At 36.0% G+C, this 24104-nt stretch overlaps 3 protein-coding genes, 1 long non-coding RNA gene and 1 pseudogene across 12 annotated transcripts; 3 read left to right on the top strand and 2 right to left on the bottom strand.

Annotated features, from left to right (window-relative positions):
- Positions 1 to 860: 860 nt before the first annotated feature.
- LOC109160052 (G-type lectin S-receptor-like serine/threonine-protein kinase SD3-1) lies at positions 861 to 24013 on the bottom strand. Of its 2 annotated transcripts, XM_019308163.1 has the most exons (3): positions 24007 to 24013; positions 21389 to 21394; positions 861 to 3873 (listed from the first exon to the last, which is right to left on the bottom strand). In XM_019308163.1, exon 3 carries the CDS (start codon positions 3825 to 3827, stop codon positions 1347 to 1349), a length of 2481 nt encoding a protein of 826 aa, XP_019163708.1. In that variant the 5' UTR covers positions 3828 to 3873; positions 21389 to 21394; positions 24007 to 24013; the 3' UTR covers positions 861 to 1346. The 2 variants fall into 2 exon arrangements, with proteins under 2 accessions (XP_019163708.1, XP_019163710.1); XM_019308165.1 differs by lacking the exons at positions 21389 to 21394; positions 24007 to 24013 and having other exon boundaries at positions 861 to 1337; positions 1373 to 4168.
- Positions 7834 to 10544, bottom strand: LOC109159868 (annotated as a pseudogene).
- LOC109160057 (uncharacterized protein ycf20) lies at positions 10153 to 14077 on the top strand. Of its 7 annotated transcripts, none has more exons than XM_019308185.1 (5): positions 10154 to 10321; positions 10456 to 10660; positions 12975 to 13171; positions 13415 to 13736; positions 13812 to 14077. In XM_019308185.1, exons 3-5 carry the CDS (start codon positions 12987 to 12989, stop codon positions 13815 to 13817), a joined length of 513 nt encoding a protein of 170 aa, XP_019163730.1. In that variant the 5' UTR covers positions 10154 to 10321; positions 10456 to 10660; positions 12975 to 12986; the 3' UTR covers positions 13818 to 14077. The 7 variants fall into 7 exon arrangements, with proteins under 7 accessions (XP_019163728.1, XP_019163730.1, XP_019163724.1 ...); XM_019308179.1 differs by adding an exon at positions 11775 to 11883 and having other exon boundaries at positions 10155 to 10321; positions 13415 to 14077; XM_019308183.1 differs by having other exon boundaries at positions 10153 to 10321; positions 12975 to 13165; positions 13415 to 14077.
- Positions 11631 to 12038, top strand: LOC109159867 (SOSS complex subunit B homolog). Its single transcript, XM_019307976.1, has one exon. The coding sequence runs from the start codon at positions 11631 to 11633 to the stop codon at positions 12036 to 12038; it is 408 nt and encodes a 135-aa protein (XP_019163521.1).
- On the top strand, positions 14263 to 16466 carry LOC109160059. 2 transcript variants are annotated; one of them, XR_002050683.1, is made up of 3 exons: positions 14263 to 14442; positions 14532 to 14620; positions 16452 to 16466. It is a non-coding gene; the product is annotated as an uncharacterized LOC109160059 (long non-coding RNA). The 2 variants fall into 2 exon arrangements; XR_002050682.1 differs by lacking the exon at positions 16452 to 16466 and having other exon boundaries at positions 14532 to 14899.
- Positions 24014 to 24104: the final 91 nt, after the last annotated feature.

The following is a 24104-nucleotide window of genomic DNA, read 5'->3' as shown; positions in this document are numbered from 1 at the left end:
ACTTTTATTACACTTTTTATTTTAATACATGCATATATGTATATCATCACGTGATTTTCATCTTTTGCCATCTTTAAATCAATGCATAATTTTAATTTAAAAGATATTATCATTAGTTAATTAATATAGTAATAGCTAAACAGTATATTTATTATTAAACTTATTGTGAAGAATTGTATAATTGTACTTTTTGTCTACTTATACAGGACTAGTGTATATATAATTGGTTGTGAGGACATCTTTCTTCCAATTAAATAACATGCATGTGGCTATGAATTTCCTTATAAGTGTACTATAATCTTGAGCAAAAATCAAGGCACAACTCTACTCTTATTTTAATTGACAATTGGATCTACAAACCCGTATCTTCTGGGTTATGAACTTATGATAAATGGGTCAAGTTCATATAATAATAATAGTTAATTTCTCAGCTAAATTGATCGGATTGTTGACTTGATAACCATAATGTTTCTTACGAAAATAAATTAAAACACACAAGTCAATCATGACTCTTCTTCCAAAAAGTTGAATTCCAAACCCCAGTGACTCAATGGCTTAGCAGACAAGGCCAAATGCCGGTGCGCATAAGGGATCTGCCTACTTTGGACATAATTTCCATATTGCCACTGTCGAAATTCGAACCTTGGTCTCTTCTCCTAAATACTGTCTATTGAACCAGTGAGCTAAGCTCGTGCGAGCAACTCAGTCATGTTAACACCAAAGTGAAAAAGGATGCACCAACCATTGTTCAGAGAAGCCTAAAGAAATCTTACTACTGCTATGAGGCTCTCAATGAGACCATGAAATGTTCATTTTACTCTTAATTTTTCTCAAGTTTCTGTCACATTTAACATTTTAACTGAAAAAAACTCAACACATTTTAATCATCAGCCTTACCAAATCACAAAAATTCCATTCCTGTTTTCATAAACCTCGCGATCTTTCACCCTTAGTCTCTGCTATGTAATACAGACAGGAATGATAATTGAAACCGCATCATATATATATAATGAAACACATAATTGCTTATTTTCTAAAGAGAGATGTTTCATTCAAAGATGTACAGAAGGGTACACTTACATCGAATCATTTCAGCGCCAAATTGCCAACGAGGGAAGGCAATGGTTTGCTCGTGTCTCACAGAGATTCTGCAGTTCTGCTGACTTCTCTAGAGATGAAACAGCGGTTTAGGAAGCTTAGCTTGGAACGTTCCCGTGGTTCAACTTTGCAAAAAACCTAATGAACACCGAGAGATGGCTCATGCCCCGTTTAAAATTGAGGTTCAAGGCCAAATGCAGTTAGCTAGCGAGCTCGCTCTCTCTGCAGGTCAGTTTACGTTCGTTACTCTAGCATTCCATCTCGGTCTCAGCAGCTACAGCTTCACTGTCAGTCATGCTCTCGTGCCTAAAAACGAAATCCGATGGGGGGTTATCAACCGAGAGTGTACCTTCGAGCACCTTAAGCACTTCGCTGATGGAAGGTCTAAGAAAGGGTTGAGTCTGCATGCACCAGAACGCTATCCGGACTACTCTTTCTAGCGCTTTCATATCCTCCTCACTCCCCACGGGGGGTGTTTCTTTTCGGGACAATTCGTCGAGGATTTCTTGTGGACTTTCCATCAGAACTTCTCGCTGGCATGTCACGATTTGTAATAGCATCTCTCCTAACATGTGTATATCCTTCTCTGATGGTGACTCGGAGGAGGAAGCTGATTCGTTCGACATTAATGTTTGAAGTCCGAAATCTGTAAGCTTGACCGAGAAGCTCTCACCGAGCAAAACATTCTCGAGCTTCAGGTTTCCGTGGGGTATGCACTGTGGACACTCTAGATGCAAATATGCGAGGGCTCGTGCCACTTCTAGAGCAATATTAAGCCTTTGATGCCATGACCATTTAGTCGGGTCCTTGTTTAAGTCCAAGAGCCACTTATCGAGAGAGCCATTTGGAACGAACTCGTAGATTAGGAGCTTGTGTTCGGGTTCATAGCAGAATCCTCTCAACGACGCGAGATTCCTATGGTGCATAGCGCCCAATGTAGAAACTGCAAGGCGGAACTCCTTCTCGGGCACAACTGTACCACTCAGTATCTTAGCAACAACTGGTATTCGATTCGGGAGGGTGCCCTTAAAGACAGAAGGGCCAAGCCGAACAGCAAACTCATCGGTTAGGTCCTTAATCTCCTCAAACGTTACCCGGACAACACCAGTGCAATGTGGGTTCATATGACCATCTTTCCTTAATCGAGTTAATCGAGTCTCGATTTTTCTTCTCTTAAACATAACCCATAACACTATCCCTTCCACGCCCAAAACAATCGAGACTGTCATTAATACTATAATGCCTACTCCCTCGATTAACCTCGTCCTGCTTTCTCCGCCTGCAAGTCTACTAGATGGCAACGAAACTGATTCCCCGTTGTAACGGTGATTAGCAGCACGAGCAGCAACCGCGAGTGGAACCTGACAGACCTTTAAGAAAGAAACCGAAGGGACAGAGGGATCAGTGTACCCGCTAACAAAACTGGTTCTTTTGATAGTGCAGACACCAGACCCGTCGTTTTTTGAAGTTGCAGCAACACAAGAAGTGTCGTTTGTGCAGTACTCTTTGCAAGCCTCCTCGCTCAAAATCATATTAACATCAAGCGGGGGATAAAGACCATAAAGAACCGTTTGCTTCATTACCATCATGCTAGTATGCAGTCTGCAATTCCCCAAATCAACCATTTTCTTGCACCCCGAGCTGCCCAAATCCACAGCAGAACCGCTGGTTCCCGAATCTAAAGAATCGGTATACAGGCAATTACAAGTCGGGCCCGAGGTGTTATACCCGCAAATACCATATAATCCACAGGAGCCAAACACATTACACTGGTTAATCACCGCCTGCCATCCTACTTTCCACGATCGAACTTCATCGTTCCATGAGTACATCCGCAAATTCCCATCTTGATCAATCCTAAGATGCCTCAAAGTCACGGAAGGATCTCCAAAATCCTTACTTGTGACAAACCACACAGCCTCGCTGCTATCCCCGTAAAGTCCAAGAACACCTGTAGACTCGAACCTTGCTTCCTCGACACTAGCTGAGGAACCGAAATGGCTCCTCCAATAGGTCACATTGTGTTCCCAGACAAGTGCGAGCTCCCCAGTTCGCCTAATCTCCAAACTATAGTAGCTCGAGACCGACTGGGTCGAAGGGGCTCTAAGGTTCTGAGGGAAATGGAGAGACTGCCCAGGAAGTAAGGTGTTAATTGGACTACTAAAGCTTCCCCAAACAACTTTATTATCATCATCCAAAAGCACCAAATTACCACTATCCAAAAGACTTGCTTTTTGGACACCCAAAGTAGAGGTATTACTGCTCCAAACAACAATTCCACTATGATTCTCAATCAGCTCCAGCCTTCCATCCATGGCAAGCCTAAAAGTGGAATTTCCAGAAACCCTAACACCCCCACCCACAGACCAAACAGGTACATTAACATCTTCTTGATCTCCTAAATTATACCTAACCCCAACAACAAACCCATCAACATCATCACCACCATACTTCTCCAAGAACCCAAATGCAAAAACCCCATTTTTAGATACCCAATTCTTGGTTCTATCAAACCCAGAGATTTCAAAGCCAAGAGGCACTGACACCATACTGGAATCCCCATCATCATCACCACAACATCCCAAAAATGCAGAGGAAAGTACAAGTATAAGAGCTAAAACATAACCAAAAGTTCCAAAAGAACAGAGCATTCTGCATCTCTTACCTAGAAAATTCTTGATGGGTACCTCAGAAACCGAAACCCCATTCATTTTAGCTCTAAGAAACATGTGGAAAATTGTGGGTATTTCCAACAAAAAGCTTACATTTTGAAAAAGATAAGGCAAATATGAAGTGAAGGGTGGAAGAACACACAGTGTGTTTTAAGGTGGGGGTTTAGTAATCAGTATCACTTTTCATGGGGTGAGAGAAAAGGGGGTAAGGCTGAGATCTTTACAAAAGGGAAAGAAACAAAGATTCAAATACTTTTTGAGGAAACCAAGATTCTCATAGGCCATAGTTTAGATTACTTTTCTTCCACTAAGCATAGTTTTAATAAGTGAATTAGTTTAGTGCACAAAGCTCAGTGGGAGGTTTTTGCAGTGTCTTTAGGTGACATTCAAGACTCCTAGTTGTGTAAGCCTGGTGTTCATTAGTTTTTGTATATTGCTCTTTGTATGTATTCATAGGAGTAATGATGGATGCCATCCACACATGTTGGCATAAGTGAGATTGGGGTCCATTGCTTCAAATTCACCCTATTTTGTCACTTTCATTAGCTGCAGCACCAAGGGTTATGTGGTCAAGAATTCATAAATTCAAGCTTCTGATGATATAAATTCCTCCATTTCTTTTTTTCAGAATAAAATATAATAATTAGAAAAACTAAACACCAAAATATGGTAGTATGGGAAGGTATGAATGTGTTTCAGTATATTGGATACAAGTATACAGCCTACCTCATCATCATACAGAAAAAGGTCATAGAAAAGAGGGGTGGGGAAATGTATGGGCAAGTTATAATGCTAACAGTCAAATCTACCACATTAAAGGGCAAAGGAAAAAGAAAGAAATTACTGCCTCAGGAAAATGGCTTTGGGCCCGCCACCGCACCGCCGGAGAAAATGACTTCGGAATGGGCGGTTGGATTTGGGAAATGCTGTACTCGTTTTGATTAAAAACGCTTGTTCCATTTAAAAAAATGTTGTACGACGTCGTTTTGATTAAAAACGCCTGTTCCATTTAAAAAAATATATATTCAGTTTCGATTCCCCTCAACAGTATTATTGTGGATATATAATTATGAATTATTGTTGATATATAGTTATGAATTATTGTGGGTATATAGTTATGAATTTGTGGATATATAGTTATGAATTTGTGGATATTTAGTTCATTCATTGTGAATTATTGGTTCATTCATTGTGGATATTTAGTTCATTCATTGTGGATATTTAGTTCATTCATTCATTCACTATGGATATATAGTTATGAACTTGTGGATATATAGTTATGAATTTGTGGATATATAATTCAAATTATGCACAAAAAAATACTATTGCCGAGAATCGAACCTGATTTTTTTTTTTAAGTGGGGCGCGCGCTTTTAGTCAAAACGACGTCGTTTTTGCAACGTATGGTGCACACGGCTGCACAGCATAATTTGCGGTACCTGGTAGGCGCAAGGCGAATTATAAGGCGTGCGTCCTGGCCCAAAACGACGTCGTTTCTCATGTTTTGAATGTACATATACTTTTTTGAAAGGATAATACACATAATCTAACATAATTATAGCCAGAAAACTAATCCAGGGAACTGGCCAAATGGTTTGCTCCATTCACATGGGTGGAGATCGAACCCCCAGGGACAGGGTGCTGAACCATCACGCCAACCATGTTGATTACATAATTTAACATAATACATAATACATATAAACTCTTAACTCTTAAAAAAAAACCATCAGTTTTGAATGTACATAATTGTATAACAGAATACACATACACTCCGTCGCATCAATTCTCCACACAACTTAACAAAACGACGTCGTTTTGGGATGGCGGGACGCACATTGCTATGTGTATCGTGGTGCACGGTATAACGATTGGGGGCCCAATCATTATGATGTGAATCAGGGTCCACACAACTATATGAATCATACTATTAAGGTAGAAGTGTCAAATAGGCCCATCTACTACTGCGATGTGCTCAACTTCCCCCACGAACTAAAATATAGTCTAATCAGCCACCCGTACCTTCTAAATTTGTTCGTTTAGCCTTTTCGCAAGTTGCTTCCCGGTTGCCTATCCAGCTGGTTGACATGGAAAATATTGTTAAACTGACATGGAATATATTAGCTCAAACCCTACACGTCATTCCTTCTCCTCAATTCACCAGATGTCCTCAAATTAGCTCTCCATTCTTCTATCTTCAATCGCGATTCTCCTGGGCTTCGTCAATAGAGCTGGGCTTCATTAACAAAGCTAGGCTTCGTCAAGCTTCAAGTGTATAATGTCATCATCTTCGGCTTCATCTAGCGTACGAACTAACTTGGAGTATGAGCCTCTTATGTACTGTAGGTGTGGATTGAATGCTCCAATCTGCACAACCTGAGATTTTGGGAAGAAATTTTATGGATGTCAAAGGTGGAAGGTGAGTTTATATCCTTAATTTTATAGATTATTGTTAATTTTGGAATGAGAAAATTTATTTTAAATTTGTTCAGGAGGGTCTTGGGTGCGGTTTTTTTCGTTTGGAAAGAAACTGAAAACGCATATGAAATGGAGGAATTGAAGAAATTGGTTGCAAACCTGCGGGCTGACTTGATGACTGAAATAGGTGTTCTACGTGCAATAATTGAGAGTGAATTGCAGCGGAGGAAATTGAAGGAGTAAAAAGCGGTAAAGAGAAAGTGATTTTTGATTTGTTTTTTAATTGTGTTAGTTTTAGTTAAGATTATGTTGTAGTGAATCTTGTAAATCCTAATTAAGATTATGCTGTAGTTAATCGAATGACATGATAATGAAATTATAACTCATGTGAATCATGGCTTGCAAAATATTTTGGTGTGAGTTAAAATCCTATATTTTTTTTTTCCGAAAGAAGGAGGAGTATATCCAGGATTAATAGCTAATCTTCACCGAAAATCCTATATTTTATAAAAACCTATTTTGGAATGAATTATAAACTTATATTATATTATACATATTATTTTACGGGAGTGAAGTAAATCTTACTTAGCGTTATTTTAATTCTGTCTGTTCCTTGTGTTTTATTCTTTAATTATTTTCAGGTAATCCTTCATGAGCACTAGTATGAGAACGAATTATCCACTAAAAGCATTAATTATTGGAGTTATTTAGTCAATTAGTTAGTTAGTTGGATTGGATTTGTTTATTTTATCATTTAGTACCCTGAAATTATTTTATCATATTGAAACTGTGATGGAAATAAAAGTTGGAAATTGTTTTTATTTGGTTTAGCCACTTTTGGGAAGAAAGGAACCTTCGTGATATGGAGAAAAATGAACTAATTCAATTCAAGTTTTTTTTTTGGCCCAATTATCAATTGGAAGATTTAGCTTGTATGAATTGTTATTGGTTTGATACTAATAACGACAGTAGTTTCAGTATTTTAAGGATCCACATGTATCTACTATTGAAAATTCGTGGATAGTATTACTATATACCATGTACCAGGGTATATGATAGAAAACAAATGCACACATGCTTTATCGTATACCTCATTCGAATCTCACTGAATAGAGGATACAACGTAACCATTAGACCTATAAATTATCAATGAATCCAAAGATATTCATTTCATTTTAGGTCTAATTGATTCACTTTTGTGAATACAAAAATGTACGAGATTCTTATCTGAATTCAAAATCCTAGTTTAGCCTTGCGTTTGGGTACAGGTAGGTACCTAGATGTGGCGGTAGCACTCATATTTTTCGTTTTGAGCGGTTTACGCTTTTGCAATTTTAATGGAGGTTATAATTTATTCTGGGTTTAAAAATGGGGGTGTTACAAAGTACTATCGGAGGTTAGGTTCGTTTCTGTTTTGGGTCACTTTGTGTTATAAAGTGATATAAGAGCTTAGGTTGCAAAATATTGGACATAGGAAATAGAATTGATTAGACTCTGATACAAAGTGTTATCAGAGCTTTTTTTTTTATGTTACATACCAATTCTAAATGAATATTCACACCAATAGTAGCACTACAGTAATGTGTGTACTATAAGACCTTTTACAATGACAATAAGAAAGAAGAATACATACAAATGTGATCATATGATATGTTTTCACTTTGAGATTGTGTGCATACATATATTCACATTGTTAAAGCTAAGCAATCCATTTTCACTTACAAAAACCGGGTAATATGCAGGGAGGACTAAGGCGCCTCAGCTTATAAGATCTCGAGTTTAGCCCACCAGAGCGGCGACAGCCTGGGAACTGCAGCCTTAGGGGAGATATCGAGGACTTTCCTTAGCTTCTCTATCACTTCCTTGATGGTTGGTCACTTACTGGTGTCTTTTCGAACGCATTCCTAGATTACCCCAAACACCACTGCTAGCTCATCCTCGTTGAAAGACTTCAACGTCGGTCAACCAATTGGCTGTAGTTCTAGCTGTTGCTCAGGTATTGCACAACCCAGTTGAAAAGAGGGCCTTGCTCTTCTGAGTAAGGTAGTTTTGCAGTAACTATTTCCAGTAACACAAGCCCAAACCTGTATAGTAGATGTTTGTTTCGGGGTCAGCAAGCGTCGACAGTTCAGAATTCTCTTCGTTTTCTCCTGATTTTGACTTGGTTGCCAGTTTTTCCCAAAAACTCACCTGCAATCTTAGAAGCATAATCATATGTCAAGTATATGATTTTGGAACTGATGTTTGAATGAGGCAACAATGAATTTAAAATGTGCATATACTAGATACAATATGTGGTCCCCCATTATAACTCTCATCCTTGTATTCCAGTCGAGATGTTCAACTTCTTGAACATGTAGATGTTCGAAAAGAGTTCCATTCGGATTTTAGATTGTCCTCCTCACAATAGCCAATGGGATTAACAAAATTCTTCTTGTATCAATCTTCTTCCTGAAGGCTATTTCTGCCCATATGAGCTAGTCTTTCATAGAATATATAGCGGTTGAAGCAACAACGATCTCAATTCCACTTGACAGAGTACCCTATAACAAATGCTTTCTGCAATTGTCCCCTCAATCTAGTCTTTGAAGGGCCAATGAACCTTGCTGCTCTACTTCTGCAAATGCAATGATTACTATAATAATGATGAGTAAGAGAACTCCACAAAAATGCCTACTATATACTTCCAGCTAAGTCGATATTTTCCAAAATCTGAAGCTTGAATATCAGTTTCTTCTTGATCAGCACCAAAGCCTCTTCCATTTTCTTATTGTTTAGTTCGAGGGGGTGATGCTGCAAGAGATGATGCGATATTCCCAGGCACAACTAGGAACATATCACTACTTATGCTGCTTGGCTGAGCAATAAGATTGCCTAATGGCGCCCCACCATTGGCAGGAGCAGCAACAATGTTACTTGATTCTTCAAGTAACTTGCGTCGTGTACTCGTGTGGGGTTATGTGGACTCTTTAGAGTGTGGATTATGTGCGGGCTAGGCGAACTTGGCAGATCATCCGAGTAGCCGCGGGTATTTTAGTGCAAAAATTCCTTTCCAAGATTGAAAACTAAGATCACATTGAGGTAACGTATCAGCACCACTTTTATAGATGTCAGCAAAAAATCGACTTTCCTCAATGAATTCTAGCTTACATGCCAGATGCAGTCCCCAAATTTTCTATTTACACAACCAGTTCCTAAAGCAAAATCATAAGTGAGGTTTGGGTCAAACTGAAATTGAATCAAAAAATTAGGTTTTCCAATCTCTGAAGGAATACTTCTTTCAAAGTTATTGTTACAAATTAAAGCAACAAGCTTCTTAGTAATTGCAGGCCTCCTATCTGTTCAGGAATAGTTAAGTGGTATCAGAGCTTAGGTGGTGAAATCTTCGACATAGGAAATAAAATTGATTAGGCTCTGATACAAAGTGGTATAACGGTACGAACCTTTCGAAGCCTAGGTTGTGAAAAATATTGGGCATATGAAATAGAATTAATTAGACTCTGAATCCTTTGATACAAAGTGATATCATAGCAGTAAGAACCTTTGGGAGTCTAGGTTAATGAAATCTTATGAAATAAAATCTAGGTTTAGGAATAAAATTGGTTAGAAATTTAAAATTTTGAAAGTGTTTGGAGGTGAGATATTGCATATTTATTTGATTATTGACATAATACTATGCTATTTGAAATTTGATGGATTATTGGTACTTTAAATTATAAATATTATAAAGTGTATTATAATTTATAAAGTCTATGTTAAATTTTGTCCGAAATTGGACCGTGTTTGGACTAGTTATGGACCTAGGTTGTACTCAAACCAGAGCCTGAATCAATTTTGTGCTGGGTTCCGAGCTATTTTTTTTTTAAAGAACTTGAACCGGCCTTCTATAATCCAGTTCAGATTTGGGTTAAACGCCACTCAAATCCGGTGAAACTAACTCATTTTGGTTTTTTTTTTTTTTTTTTGGCCTGATTTAAGACTAATTTGACCTTGAATCGGACCATGACAACCTCTAATCATGGTATGTGATATCTCACTCCGCCACAGTGAAATTTAGCGGCGGACCGGGCGGTAGAATAGTGAGCTAGTGAGCTCTTCTCCTCTCCGCCACTCCGGACTTCTCCGACGCTCCGCCGGTGAGTTCTCTTTTCTTATGTGCGTGTATAGTTTTATTAAGACAATTTGAAAAATCATTCTTCCTTTAAAATTGCTACGACCCAGACGCACCCTTTTCCTTACCATGTCACTTCTCTTCTGCCGCCTTCTTCAGTTCGATCATCGTGCGTCGTTAGGTCGTACGCTCCTCTCTCCTCCGCCCCTCAGTACCTGCCGCTTGCCGCCGTATTTCTCTCCATCCATATCTTCGCATCAACAGCGAGTGTCGAACTTCACCTCTTCTTCATAATCGCGAAGCTTAGGGTTTTCTGCCTGCTTTCCACACATTCATGTTCTGACTGCTTTCCAAGAACTTCGAGGTTTGATTCCTTGCTTGATTTCCTATTTTCATTGTTTTATTTCGTATAACGGAAAAAACAATATTCCTTTACTTGTCTTTTTTGTTTTTTCCCCTTCAAAATAATTGATTACGGTAATCTTTGCTTTTTAATGCCCAGTTTCTTACATTCATATTTTGCATCGTGTGAAGAAAAAAAAAATTATGTTTATTTCCCCGGAAAATTAATTTAGCTGTCAGTTGAATTTGAATGCTACGTCAGTTAAATTAGCTTTCACGAATTTAATAAAATACATACAAAAAAAAATAAATTCCTTTGTTTTATTATTCTTTCATTATATACATGCTATCCTGGGAGAAAATCTTGATTTTCATATTTTTGTTGTGCCCAAACACTTGTGTTTTAGCTTTGAATTTATGTCTTTCTTGTTGAGTAAGTATAAGCTGCAAACTGTTAATATTGCATTTGTGGAACAAACTTTTGAAATAGATAGACTTTAGCCCTCTGGAGGGGAGGTGAATGAGCTCAAAGCCTCAAACAGTTCCGGAATGGAGATTGATGGTTGTGGGGAACAGGAACTTGTGAATAAAGAGAATTTAATCTTTGCATATGGAGTACTATGCTTGGGATTAGTTTAGGGAACACTGGGTTTCCGTTATATTTGGTGTTCTCCCGTATTGGATTCCTCTTCGTTATTGGCTGTATGGCTTGCCTGTGATTCTGGTCCTTAGTACAAGAATGTTCTGGCTCTAATATTATATTGCACTTTTGAATTGAGCTCACTGAGCTTGGATACATCACTTTCAAGAGAAAATAGAAAAACAAACAGCACTCAAAAACTTAAAAGGGAAACTCTAGTCATGGTTTGAATTTCTGTATATTATTATTTTTTGTTTATTTAATTAACTTCTACGTGTCTATCAAAATAATAATGTAAATACTTGAAAAGAATTTTGATTTGCAGAAAATTACTGCCTCATAGTGCTAAAGGATGCAATTTTTGAAAGACATTGTACCAGCTGCATTGAACAATATAAACACAAAATTCATAGTTTTAGACAAAGGAAGAGTAGATGCACAACAAAAGACATGCTTGGCGTTAGTGGCTGATGAGACTGCAGCTGTTCATTTTCAGATGTGGGGTGATGAGTGTGATCAATTTGAGCCTGGTGATATTATTACTCTGTCAAGTGGCATATTCTCTTACAACCGCAATGCTCTTGTATTGAGGGCTGGCAAGAGAGGTAAGGCTGAAAAGGTGGGAGAGTTTACCATGGCCTTTGTGGAGACACCAAACATGAGTGAGATTCGTTGGGTCCCTGATCCCAATAACTCCAAGATATATGTGCAAGATGCTGTTCTTTCCCCCTATTCACGAATTTTCCCACCTACACGTTGATAGTCGAGAGCTCTTCGTGGGCTTTATTTGCATTTATGATCATTTCACTGAAAGGAGATTCCAGAATTAGTTATCTTTTGAACTCAATGGTTTGCTTTTTAAAATTAGGTTGTTACTCTTTTAAGAGTTTGTAAAAGCATGTCTTTTTTGCATTTTATGAAAGTTAGTGATGATTATTATGATATGTGAGAACATTTACAAGTCGTTAAGATTTGTGAATATGCTTGGCCAATTCTAGGTCTGGGAATCAACGTTTGTTTGCATAATCATATTTGTTAGGAAAGAGGAACAAAATTGAAGGGGGATGCTAATCGATGGCATTCATAATTTAATTTGCTTGGCAAGCTTGAAGCCACCTGACTGCTTCATTTAGAATTCTGACATAACCAAGCAAAATTCTTAGTTGCACCACTGATTTAGGAAACTTGTGCTAACCATCAATTACCCTCCAAGTTGCAGCTGATATTCTGAGATTTGTGGCACTGTATTGATTTGTAGTTGGAGCCAGTTTGCAATCATGGCGGGAAAATCTCAAAAACTATGATTAAATTTTCTTTCTCCAGAATTTTGAATGTTTAGAATTAAAGCAGATGTTTGGGTGTAAAACTTCCTTTGCCTAACATTCTACTCTATACTGTAATCTGTCACATTGCATGCATCATTTAGTGCTAGTATTGATATCCTTCACCTCAGTGGATAGCTAAGTTTTTGCATTTGAATATGATATCAATGGTTTCACTTTGCTTTGAGCTGAAGCTCTCTCTCTTATTTTTATTTGGAAGGGAATTTTAGTTCCTTTGCTTTTAAGTTTAAGTATGTTCATATGTCAGACAATTATCTAGTAATTATAGTATAGTGGCACAAAAAAAATACAAAAACAAGTACCACTGTCAGTAGTTCTGAGCCTGAGTTAACTCTTAAAAGTTATGTCTGCAGGTTACTTCCAGTATGGTTACCAATATTCGTTCATATGGCTGTCCTGCAACTTCCAAGCTTTTAGCTCATAAATACTCCAGACCCAGTGTTGAAGTTGTTTTCCTTGAGAAACCTTCATCACTCACTAGAATGATGGATTTTCAGTTATCATATTCTGCTTGTAACTGGGGACAACCTACTTCAATCAACAAGTATGGGTAAATTTCTCTCTCCTTCCTACCCTTCCCTTCTCAGAGAAAATCAACAATAATGTGACATATGTTACTAGTTACTAGAATTTGTTGGGAGTTGTGAATTTTTTCATTGTATCTTTCTGGTTGACCTTGAAACATGTTGCTTACTGATAAACTGAATCTATGGTGAAGTATACACTTCTTTTCTGTGAGTGATCATTTTGTATGGAATTGGCAACTGAAACTTGTCCAATCTCATCTGTTTAGGAGGATTGCATGGTTGGTTAGAAGTAGTGCAGATGGCAGAGGACTGAATTCTTCTCCCACCAATGACAACGGCAATAGAACTCGACTTATTAGGGCCATTGAATCTTTTCAAGTCAAACTGAATGCAAGAATAAAAGGGTTGATGACAAATCTTCCCATGAAGTTGCTACTTTTGTTAATTGGCTTTTATTCTGCAACGGCATTTGCCACAGTAATTGGGCAGACTGGTGACTGGGATGTTCTTTCTGCTGCACTGGCAGTGGTCGTAGTGGAGGGCATTGGGGCTCTCATGTACAAAACATTCTCTCCTTTTGTAGATAAGGTAAAGGATCTGATTACCATGCTCAATTATTGGAAGACTGGACTCACTCTTGGTCTTTTCTTGGATTCATTCAAGTATTAGGTGGAACAGAATTGACTAATGACTGTGTACATGAACTTTGGCATTCTGAAGATAAAATACTCACTTGAACAAGATCAAATGAAACGCTTTCCACACTTTTCCCCCTCATTCGGGATTGTAGAGGCATATTATGCTGCATCTTCTGTGGAAGATTTCTATTGTTCAGTGTCACAGTGTATCTCCTATTTCAGTACATCACTGTAAAGTGTAAACAAACAGTTAAGAGTTGTATGAATGCAAGCAGTTCCAATGATGTTTCACTTCTGAGATGCTGCCAGGTAAATTGATGACCCCACTCAGACCCAGTGGGCACACATGTATACTCAATCTTATTCAGCATGAGAAGCTTTCTGCAGGTTCTAAAGTGATTGTCCAGAAAAAAAAAAAAAAAAAAAACAACAACAACAACAAAAAATTCTCTTGCCTGTGCTCCCAACAAGGAGAGGCTGCTTACTCATGGAATGTTGTAAGCAGCATGACCTAGAGTAGTAGCAGCTAATCCTTTAATCTATCTTTTAAGTTGGGAATTTCTTGCAAAGATGAGATAGTTAACTTATAAGTTGCTGCTTGTATATCGCAAGAAATACATTGAGCCACTTCAGATGATTCATTTCATGCTGCCAAGGTAGATACGTGATTAAAAGTTTTGGTTATTCCTGAATTTAATTGCTACTGGTCTCTTCTAAGTTTGTGATTTTACAAATCCTTTTGCAGTTTCTTCAGTTTATTAGGCATCAATTATGGCTTTTGGAAGCAGCTTGGTGGTGGGCATTTGAGCCTATTTTAGCTTGGCATTGTTAAAGGTAAACTTTAGTTTGTCACTATGCTAGTTTATGCTTGGGTGTTATGGACATCTACATTAACAAATTCATTGCAAGGTGGTATCTGCAATATGGGTATCAAAATGAATTGTTTCCTATGAGACATTCAGTGCTTGATTCCAACCTGAGGAAGCTTGATGCATCATCCCCTCAAGAGGGATTTCTCTAGCAAAAATATTTCGTATTCCCACACGGCAGTAGCATTTAAATGGTCATTAATTGGCAAAATATGCTTAATGATATAATAATTATTACAGGAAATCTGGAATTGAACTTCATGTGTTCTGTTGTTGTATGAAGTTCTCTATTTTTTGGTATGTTTTTTGAGTTCTTGTCAATGTGTGAAATGTATTGTATTCATTTATACTCTGTTCATTAAGTTGAATTGTGTTCATTTTTTGTTTTTGTTTTTGTTTTTTTTTTTTGTTTTTTTGTTTTTTGTTTTTGTTTTTTTTTTTTGTTTTGTTGTTGTTGTTGTTTTTTGTTTTTTTTTTTTTTTTAAAGTAGTATACTTAAAAATAAACATTCAATACACTAAAAATAAGCGTTTAATATATTCTGTATTAGAAATGAACCTTATGTTTGGTGGGCTTATGCATTTTTGGAAGGCGAAGTTTTAATATACTAAAAATGAAGGGTATATATCAATAAGTAAAATTGCTTATATTTCCCTCCTTTAGAAGTAGTACATTTTCAATAATCAATTGATTTTGATTAAACTTGAGAACTAAAATAGAAAATGAGAGTTTAAAATTAGAAATAATCTAAAATAAATATTCATTGTAACTGAACTAATAAGTAATTATCATAGCAATCATTAGAACTCCTTATATTCATTGGTCACAAATTAGTTGATCTCAAGTTTTTTTTTTTTTTTTTTTTTTTTTTTTTAAATTTGAAGTTACTTGTAATCAAATACAAATAAGTAATGTCACATCTAGTGTTGTAAAAATCGGCCTAGGCGCCGACTAGGTGCTAGGCGTTCCTAAGCCGAGGTAATTTTAGCCCTATGTGACTTTTAGTTCACCGGTTGACTAGGCATCCTAGGCGCCGAGTTGGACACCTAACTAGTCTGAGTTGGGCGCCTAACTTGACCACACCAACTCGGCCGAGTTTGCGCTCAACTCGGTTGAATGATTTTTTATACTTGCTCGGTTACTCATCTTCTATATTCTCTAGCCATGTACTCAATTAATCATTTAATATATGCAGTTGACTAGTTTAGGGGATTATAACAGTCTAACAATTCTATTCCTAAGTAGAAAAAGTGGAGACAATATATTCATATTATTCGGCCGCCTAAGTGGCATCTAGCCACCTCCAGATGTCCGACTAGCGTCTAACGCCTCTTGCAACATTGGTCACATCATAGGGTAAATATTAGGAGGGTTATGTAGGGGCATGTAACATGAGTCTTCCATGAAGAGTAGTGCAAGTAGGTGGACATTATGGGATCATCAATAATGGTATGAAGGGAAGATGAGTCTACAGATCATGTAGAGTCATTAACACTCCATTATCCACTATGTGCAAAGGATGTAGACTACACAATAATCCTCTCTTTCAAGAAATCTACAAAATTAGGTAAGCAACCAAATCCGTACAATAATAATGCAACTCCAAATCCAAAAAAGATTAGGGGTTTTGCACTTTGATTTAGCACTGCCACTGCCAGCTCTCATTGCAATACTTCCCAAATATATAATTCAAGGTACCTTTGTATTCATCAAAATCTCTGCATTATATATGTTTGTGTAATGTTTCTTTGTTGCAAAGTCATGCAGTATTATTGATGTTATGGTCCCAATGCCAGATGCACAGATTTGAACACACATGACATCATCTCTGACTCTAATACCAAGTGTTATTATTAAGCGCTTATCACTAAAAGGAGTAAAAGCTATAGTTCAGAGCGAATACGCAGCTTTATTTCTTTATATACCGCTACATTTTTAGAGTCATGATGTTGGACTTAGTCCTCCACCAGCCTCCGCCCAACAATTCCTCTAGCCACCAATTGTTGGTTTTGATCCTTCATCCGCCTCCGCCCAACACGTACTTTCAATTAGTAAATTATATAGCTATTACAATTAATATATTATGTGTCCGCCGTTAATATATTATATACCTTCCGTTTATTTATAGGTCCATAATATGATGATAGAAAGTACATAATAGGTCAATTACAAGTACATAATTTTAACCTTCGTGGAGTAAGTAGAGTACATTGTCTGAATTGCTAGTTGAAAACACAATATAATCTTTCTAGATTTCATGAGCATATTTTATTAAGCTATAACTGTAGCACTTCCTAGGCCATAACAAATTATTTTAAGATTCTCTAATCTTCTTCTAATAATAAGAGTCAAAGATAACTCTAGGATGTAGCTTAATTATATGCTTTTACCCAAAAACATGAAAGAAAATTGAAAATCCAAAGAATTATACTCAGATCGCAATTGCCGTTAAGTCTTGTATCACATGTATGTATATCAGTATATGAAATCAATAATTTTACTCGAATTTAATCTATAATATTTATCAATTTATGTAATAAAGAAAAATGATAAATACATTAAAATACTTTAGAGATTGACACCAATCATTGGGAAACATAACTTTTACAAGCCAGAAGAGCAACAAATTAAATATAAATAGTCCATAATCCAAATTTTACCAATAAATAAGTAACAGAACATGGTGTCATTAAGAACAAATAAGCTAAGGAATTATTGGAACCACTTGCAAAAGTTTGAATTGGATGAATTGTATAATTTCTATATATTTATGAATATTGAGCTTCGGTTATTTGAATTGTTTTATATGATGCGATTGAGAGAGAATAGATTATGACTATGTTTGGTAACATAGTTAGCTTTTTATATTAATTTATTGTCTCAAAACGCTAAAAATTCAAAAAGATGTTTAAAACAGTTTTTTCGATTAGCTTTTTGAAAAAGTCATTTTGCATGTAATCAAGTATTGGCTAACAACTAATTTACCAAATATTTTTCTACACTCAAGCTAATATTATCAACTAATCAAAGTCACTAACTCAATCAGCTAACAGTTATTTACCAAACGCCTATGATTTTATTGAAATAATTATTTTGTAAAAGTTAATAATAAAAAAAAAATATTAAAACTGAAGCTTCTGCTTGGAATTGCCAGTTAGATTTGCTCCCCATAATGGACAAATTCATGAACTTAACCAACAATCCATGAAGTTATAATTGCTTATTTTGCAGATTATATTCTGATCTCATTCATGTTTTTTGTCTGTACTTTTAACAGTCCCATGTTTTTGATCCCTGACAGTATCACAGTACATCATGGTACTGCAAACCTGGCATGACCTCCCCTCCCTACATCACTCACATTTTAGGGTATCCACAATAATGAATGTATTTGTGGGATCTCCAAGAAAGAGTAAATACCCAAAATGGTCCTTCGACAATAGTTAAATTCATAAATTGGTCCTTGACTTTTAATTTCAACCAATTAAGTCCTTAACTTTGCAATTTTGACATGATTTGGTCCTCTATCTATTTGACCGTTTGTTGACCGTGATCGACGATCTCCAGAAGAACCCTCAGCTCTCGTCGGAGCACGTGGAGGCCTCCAGGATGACGTTGCACCAGTTCGGAAACACGTCGTCTTCTTCGCTCTGGTACGAACTCAACTACATTGAATCCAAAGGGAGGATGAAGAAAGGCGAGCGGATTTGGTAGATTGCTTTCAGAAGTGGATTCGAATTTAACAGTGCGGTTTGGAAATGCAATCGGAACCTTAAAAAATCGACTATGGATCATAAAAGTATATATCTATCTTCAAAAATCACAGCCAACAAACGGTCAAATAGACAGAGGACCAAATTGTGTTAAAATTACAAAGTTAAGGAGTTAATTGGTTGAAATTGAAAGTCGAGGATCAATTTGTGAATTTAGCTATAGTCGAGGGACCATTTGGGGTATTTACTCTCCAAGAAATGATATACCAATATTCATTTTTAAAAAAAAATATTCTTAATATACTGCCTTCACATTGTAAATATTTTTCAACATTATAAAGGAAAAATTGTTATATATGAACTCTCAATGAGTAAAATTTATGTGATGTGTTATGATTTTATTAACAGAATAAAATTAAAATAATAAAAACTGTGACATATTTTTGTTAAAAAAAAAAAAAAGAAAAACAAAAACAAAAAGAAGTGAGATTATATTACCCATAATTTTATTACTCAATTAATGGTGCATAAATAATTGTAAGTACGGAGAGTACCATTTTTGTTTATGTCAACTGTCAACCTTTTCAGATACAATAATAATTATAAAAACAAACAAACAAAGAAACATCATCCACAGCATTCATAAATCATTAATATATAAACTAATATTAATTATGGGTGTGTGTTGTGCATCTTGATCTAACTTATCATGTGCCCACAACTGCTAGCTTTCTTACATGTCCACTGCTAAATGCTTTCTAAAGAAACATGGAAGTACACTTCTTCCATTTTAATACTCCCATCCAATTTTCATCTGTCTCCACAGTTAGCTCTGTGTCATTTCTTTTGATTTTAAAAGAGTGTTGGTGAATGAGCCACAACTTCCTTTCATTACATCATCTTAAATAAATATTTTATATGTTCATATATATATATATATATATATATATATATATATATATATATATATATATATAATCGCACTCAGGTGCGAATGCTTCGCTCAAGCGCGAAATAGGAATGGATTCTGTCCGTCCACGTGTCCAGATCTAATGGATGAGAAACACTGATTTTTTTAAAAAGCGCGGTGGCATTTTCGTAAATAATTGAACATCGAAGTGCAAGTAAAATGTATTACAACTGCATGTAAAATGTATTGTAGGTGCAAGTAAAAATTTACTCTGAGCATCAATACTAAGTGCACTTATAGTTATAAGTAGTTGCACCTATAGTTCTAAGTAGTTGCACACATAGTTATAAGTAGTTGCACCTAGGTGCATGAATGTTTGCGGGTGGTTTTCAGGGGTATTACTACCCGCTGAACTCAGATCAATGAATGTTAACAAGGCAAAATTACATGCACTTATAGGTGAAAGTAGGTGCACCTATAGTTATAAGTAGTTGCACCTATAGTTATAAATAGTTGCTGCTATAGTTATAAGCACACCCAGGTGCATGAATGGTTGCGGGAAGTGAATGCTAGCAAGGCAAAATTACATGCACTTATAGGTGAAAGTAGGTGCACTTGTAAGTGATTTTACTTGCACTTCCATGTTCAATTATTTACGAAAATGTCATCGCATTTTTTTTAAAGTTATTAGATCTGGACACGTGTCGCGCGCTGATTCGTTCGCATATTCCTTACTGGGCACTTATTCGCACCTGAGTGCATCCCTATACATACATACATACATATATATATATATATATATATATATATATATATATATATCAAATGCAAATGCTTCTCCATGTAAAAAATGCGCAAGTTGCTGACTGTAGATATAGTCCAAATCAACAACCCAGATGGAATATTAATTAAAAAATGTGTGGTGGTATAATTGTAATTTTGAGTAAGTAAGCCAGCTTGTCTTTTATATACGAGTGCACATTTCTTCTTCTTCGAGTACACATGTTCCTTCTTCAAATGCATATTTCTATTCTTCGAGTGCATCTATTTTTTTTAGTACATAGTTGCTCCTTTGAGTGCACATCTTTGTGCCTTTTAGTGCAAAAATTTTGTCTTCAAGTGCACGTTTTGTAGCCTTCAAGTGCATGTTTTCCTTTTTAAGAGTGCACAATTAATTTTTTTTGAATTTTCACTTTTAGTGTCTTTTTTTCCGAGCCTTCTAGTGATCGATCCTCTTTGTGTATTCAAGTGCTCAATTTCATGCCTACAAGTGCATGTATGTCTTACTATTGTGTAAAAAGAAAAAATTAGCATTCCATTGAACCAATTTTTTCCTTCAAGTATACGTTTTGTAACGACCTTCAAGTGCACGCTTTCATTTCTAAGAGTGCACAATTAATTTTCTTCGAATTTTCTCTTTTAGTGTCTTTTTTTTTTCCTCCCTTGCCTTCTAGTGATCATCTTTATGTCTTCAAATGCTCAATTTCATGCCTACAAGTGTATGTGTGTCTTACTATTGTGTAAAAAAAAATACTTTCCATTTCAGTGAATCCTTCTAGTGTATGTTTTTAGTCTTCAAGTGCATGTTTTCAGCCTTCAAGTGCACGGTTTGTAGTCTTCAAGTGCATGTTTACCTACGAGTGCATATTTTTTGCCTTTGACTGCAGATGTTTTGCCTTCAAGTGCATATTTTTTTGAAAATAATAAGGGGTAATTTCATTAGAAGTAAGCCTCAATAATGTCAGGTGGGAAGAGATCCCAATACATAGCAGTAAGATGCTGGAATGTTGTAGATGCTAAAGTATATGTTAAATAATTATCTGATCTAGGTATAAATCTAAACGAACAGAAATCAAACAAAGATGTACCTGCTCTGCAGCTATCAATAGCATAGCCGATGTAGGAACGAACTGTAGATGGTGGGGAAGTAAGATAACGTTGTAGTGTCAGGCAATCTGTGTATTGCTCTATTGACCGCTCGCCCCAATCCTTTAACCACGATAAGGCTTCCTTGCATGCGAACGCCTCGGCCATAAGTGGTGAAAAGCAATCCGTGAACGGTGCACTGAACGCTGCAACATATCCTCCATTTATATTGAGGAAAATTGCTCCTACCGTTGCCTTGCCCGTGTCGTGGAGGAATCCAGCGTCGACACGGCAAACCCGCAGTGGTGGCATGACGTGCGTAACAGCAGGCGCGGCTAGCTGTCCATGTGGCAGTGGCGGTCTCTCGGTCGTAGCAGGCTGCTCCGGTGGCATTCAGGCGTCGTGAGTGAGCCGGGTTCGACGCCATGCTTGCATGGTGGCGGTGGCTGCCGCAAGTAATGTCCTCAGTCGCATAAGAAAAGCTTCTCAAACCGCTCCGTTCCGTGCTCTCCAAATATGATATAGAATTGCTGCTGCATATGTTATTCCATCAGAGTCTAGAACATTTAAAAGTTCTCTAAACCAAATATGAAAAATATTTGTCACAATATTGGGGGATTGGAAGGTTGGATTGTCCCCATATGGCCTTCAAGTGCATATTTTTTTGCCTTTAAGTGCATTTTTTGCCTTTAAGTGCACAATTTTAGGTCCGTATTTGTTATATCTTTTGCATTCTTTTCAATAACATATAACTAAATTTCTAATTAAATTTGTGAGATTTACAAACGATTTGTATGGGTAATTGCTTTAATAACACTTAAGTTGAATAACTTTTCTTTCTGATACCATAAATTACATCAATTGCACATCTATTTGCCTTCGAGTGCACATTTTTGTACCTTCAAGTGCATGATTTTGAGCTTTCAAATGCACATTTCGTATAGAATTTCTTTTAAGAGAGTCATTGCTCATGGTTAACCGCATTTTCGCACTGGAAGTAACCTTCGCACCCGATCCTAAACACACACACACACACACACACACACACACACACACACATATATATATATATATATATATATATATATATATATATATATATATATATATATATATATATATATATATATATATATATATATATATATATATTGTGAATTCACCTTTTGGTATGAAAAAAATGCACCACACAATGTTCAGAAATGTGTCACAATGAATTGCACCAATACACCACACCTAATGGTGAGTAACCGCACGTGAAGCACTGTCCGCACTGGAACCTGACCCTATATATATATATATATATATATATATATATATATATATATATATATATATATATATATATATATATATATATCGATACCTCTCGCACCGATATGCATAAAAAGGTTCTGGATGAAATTTTAAGTTTGTATGGACATTATGAGGACAATATCTTCAATACTCATAAATTTTTTAATAAAATTCATTCACCGTACCTTTGAGTAACGTTGTACTTAGTCCAAACGGTACCGATACTGATTGATGCTGGAAACTTTCTCCAAATATATAAATTAGATTTATAACAATAACATACTCTTGAGGATATAATAAGTATGGCATTGGTTTGTAAATATAAATCATATTAATTGAGCATGACTTACCTTTACAAAGATCGATATTTGTATGATGATATAGTAGAGATAGTAAATCGTATTGTGGCATTGATATATATGACTATATGTACATACCAAAAGACATACTAGATAAACTTTGTGTTTAGGTACAATTAGGGCTTGAGAATCGAAAATGTGATACTCAAATCTTACTTAAATTTGCTTCTAGCAATAGGTGGAAGTTCAATTCGTTTTCACTTTTCAATCACAAATATTAGAGATTTAGATTTGAGATGAGCTCTTTACGCGCAGAAGTGTATAATTTGATATTGAGTTTTGAAACTAGATTGATTTAACTTACATTCACATAGACTTGAGTTAGGTTTATAAAGTTTATGATATAGTCAGATATGTCGAGAAGTTTGAATTATTAAAAAGAAAAAAAGTTATTGAAAATATGATTGAAGGGTGGCTAGCTGGCAGGCTACTTGCTACACGGAATGATGGGGAAAATGTCTGGCAAGTGGGAACTGCATCACTCGGTTTCTCTGAAACTTATGCTTTGAATATTCATTTTCCAACCATAACACTTGGATCAGATCACTACATAAACCAAAACTAACTAATATATGCGTAATTTATAGGAATGGTTTATTTTATTCGGACTATTTTCTATAATATTTTCGAGAATTCAATTTTTGCTACATACAAAGTTCACTTTTAGGAAAAGATATTGCACATTTGGGAGCTTCACCTCCAACTGAGTTAGTTGAGTAGTGCAATCTCAGGTTACATATTTGACTCACAGTCTATTGACCTCTCAGTTGAAACACATTTAGAATCTTGTACTGAGCCTTAGAGATGGATTTTCATCATGTGCGCACCCTTGAATATTGGTCATGAATTTTCCTGTAAAAAAAAAATAAAAATAAGAAATATCACTCAACATTTCCCCTTTTTTATTTCATTTGGTTTCTTTATTCAATAAAATCAAAATATGTGACAAAAATTTAATTTTACAAGTTACACTCATCATTGTGACAACTATATTAGTTTTGGTAAGAAGTAGTTTTTGAAATTTAAATTTTGACTTCAAAATCACATAGTGACAACTGACAAGACAACTACAACAATATTGATAAGGTTACTAGAATTAAAAATAAGCAACTTATACAGAAAAATAATAATGGATATAGAGTTGCAGTCAAGCAAAATGAATCAAAGGGTTGAAAAAACAGCATACATATGCTGCAGCTCTGTCAAGTCTGCAAACACAAAAACTAGAATACTTCAAACACAGACTTTTACTACTTTCACTTCTCAACTTCAATTTGCATCTTATCTAAGCAAGTAGACTTTAGA

This window comes from Ipomoea nil, unplaced genomic scaffold, assembly GCF_001879475.1.
Source record: "Ipomoea nil cultivar Tokyo-kokei standard unplaced genomic scaffold, Asagao_1.1 scaffold2845, whole genome shotgun sequence".
Lineage (NCBI taxonomy): Eukaryota > Viridiplantae > Streptophyta > Magnoliopsida > Solanales > Convolvulaceae > Ipomoea > Ipomoea nil.
Note: the sequence above shows the minus strand (reverse complement) of the source record. Positions and strands in the feature narration are given on the sequence as shown.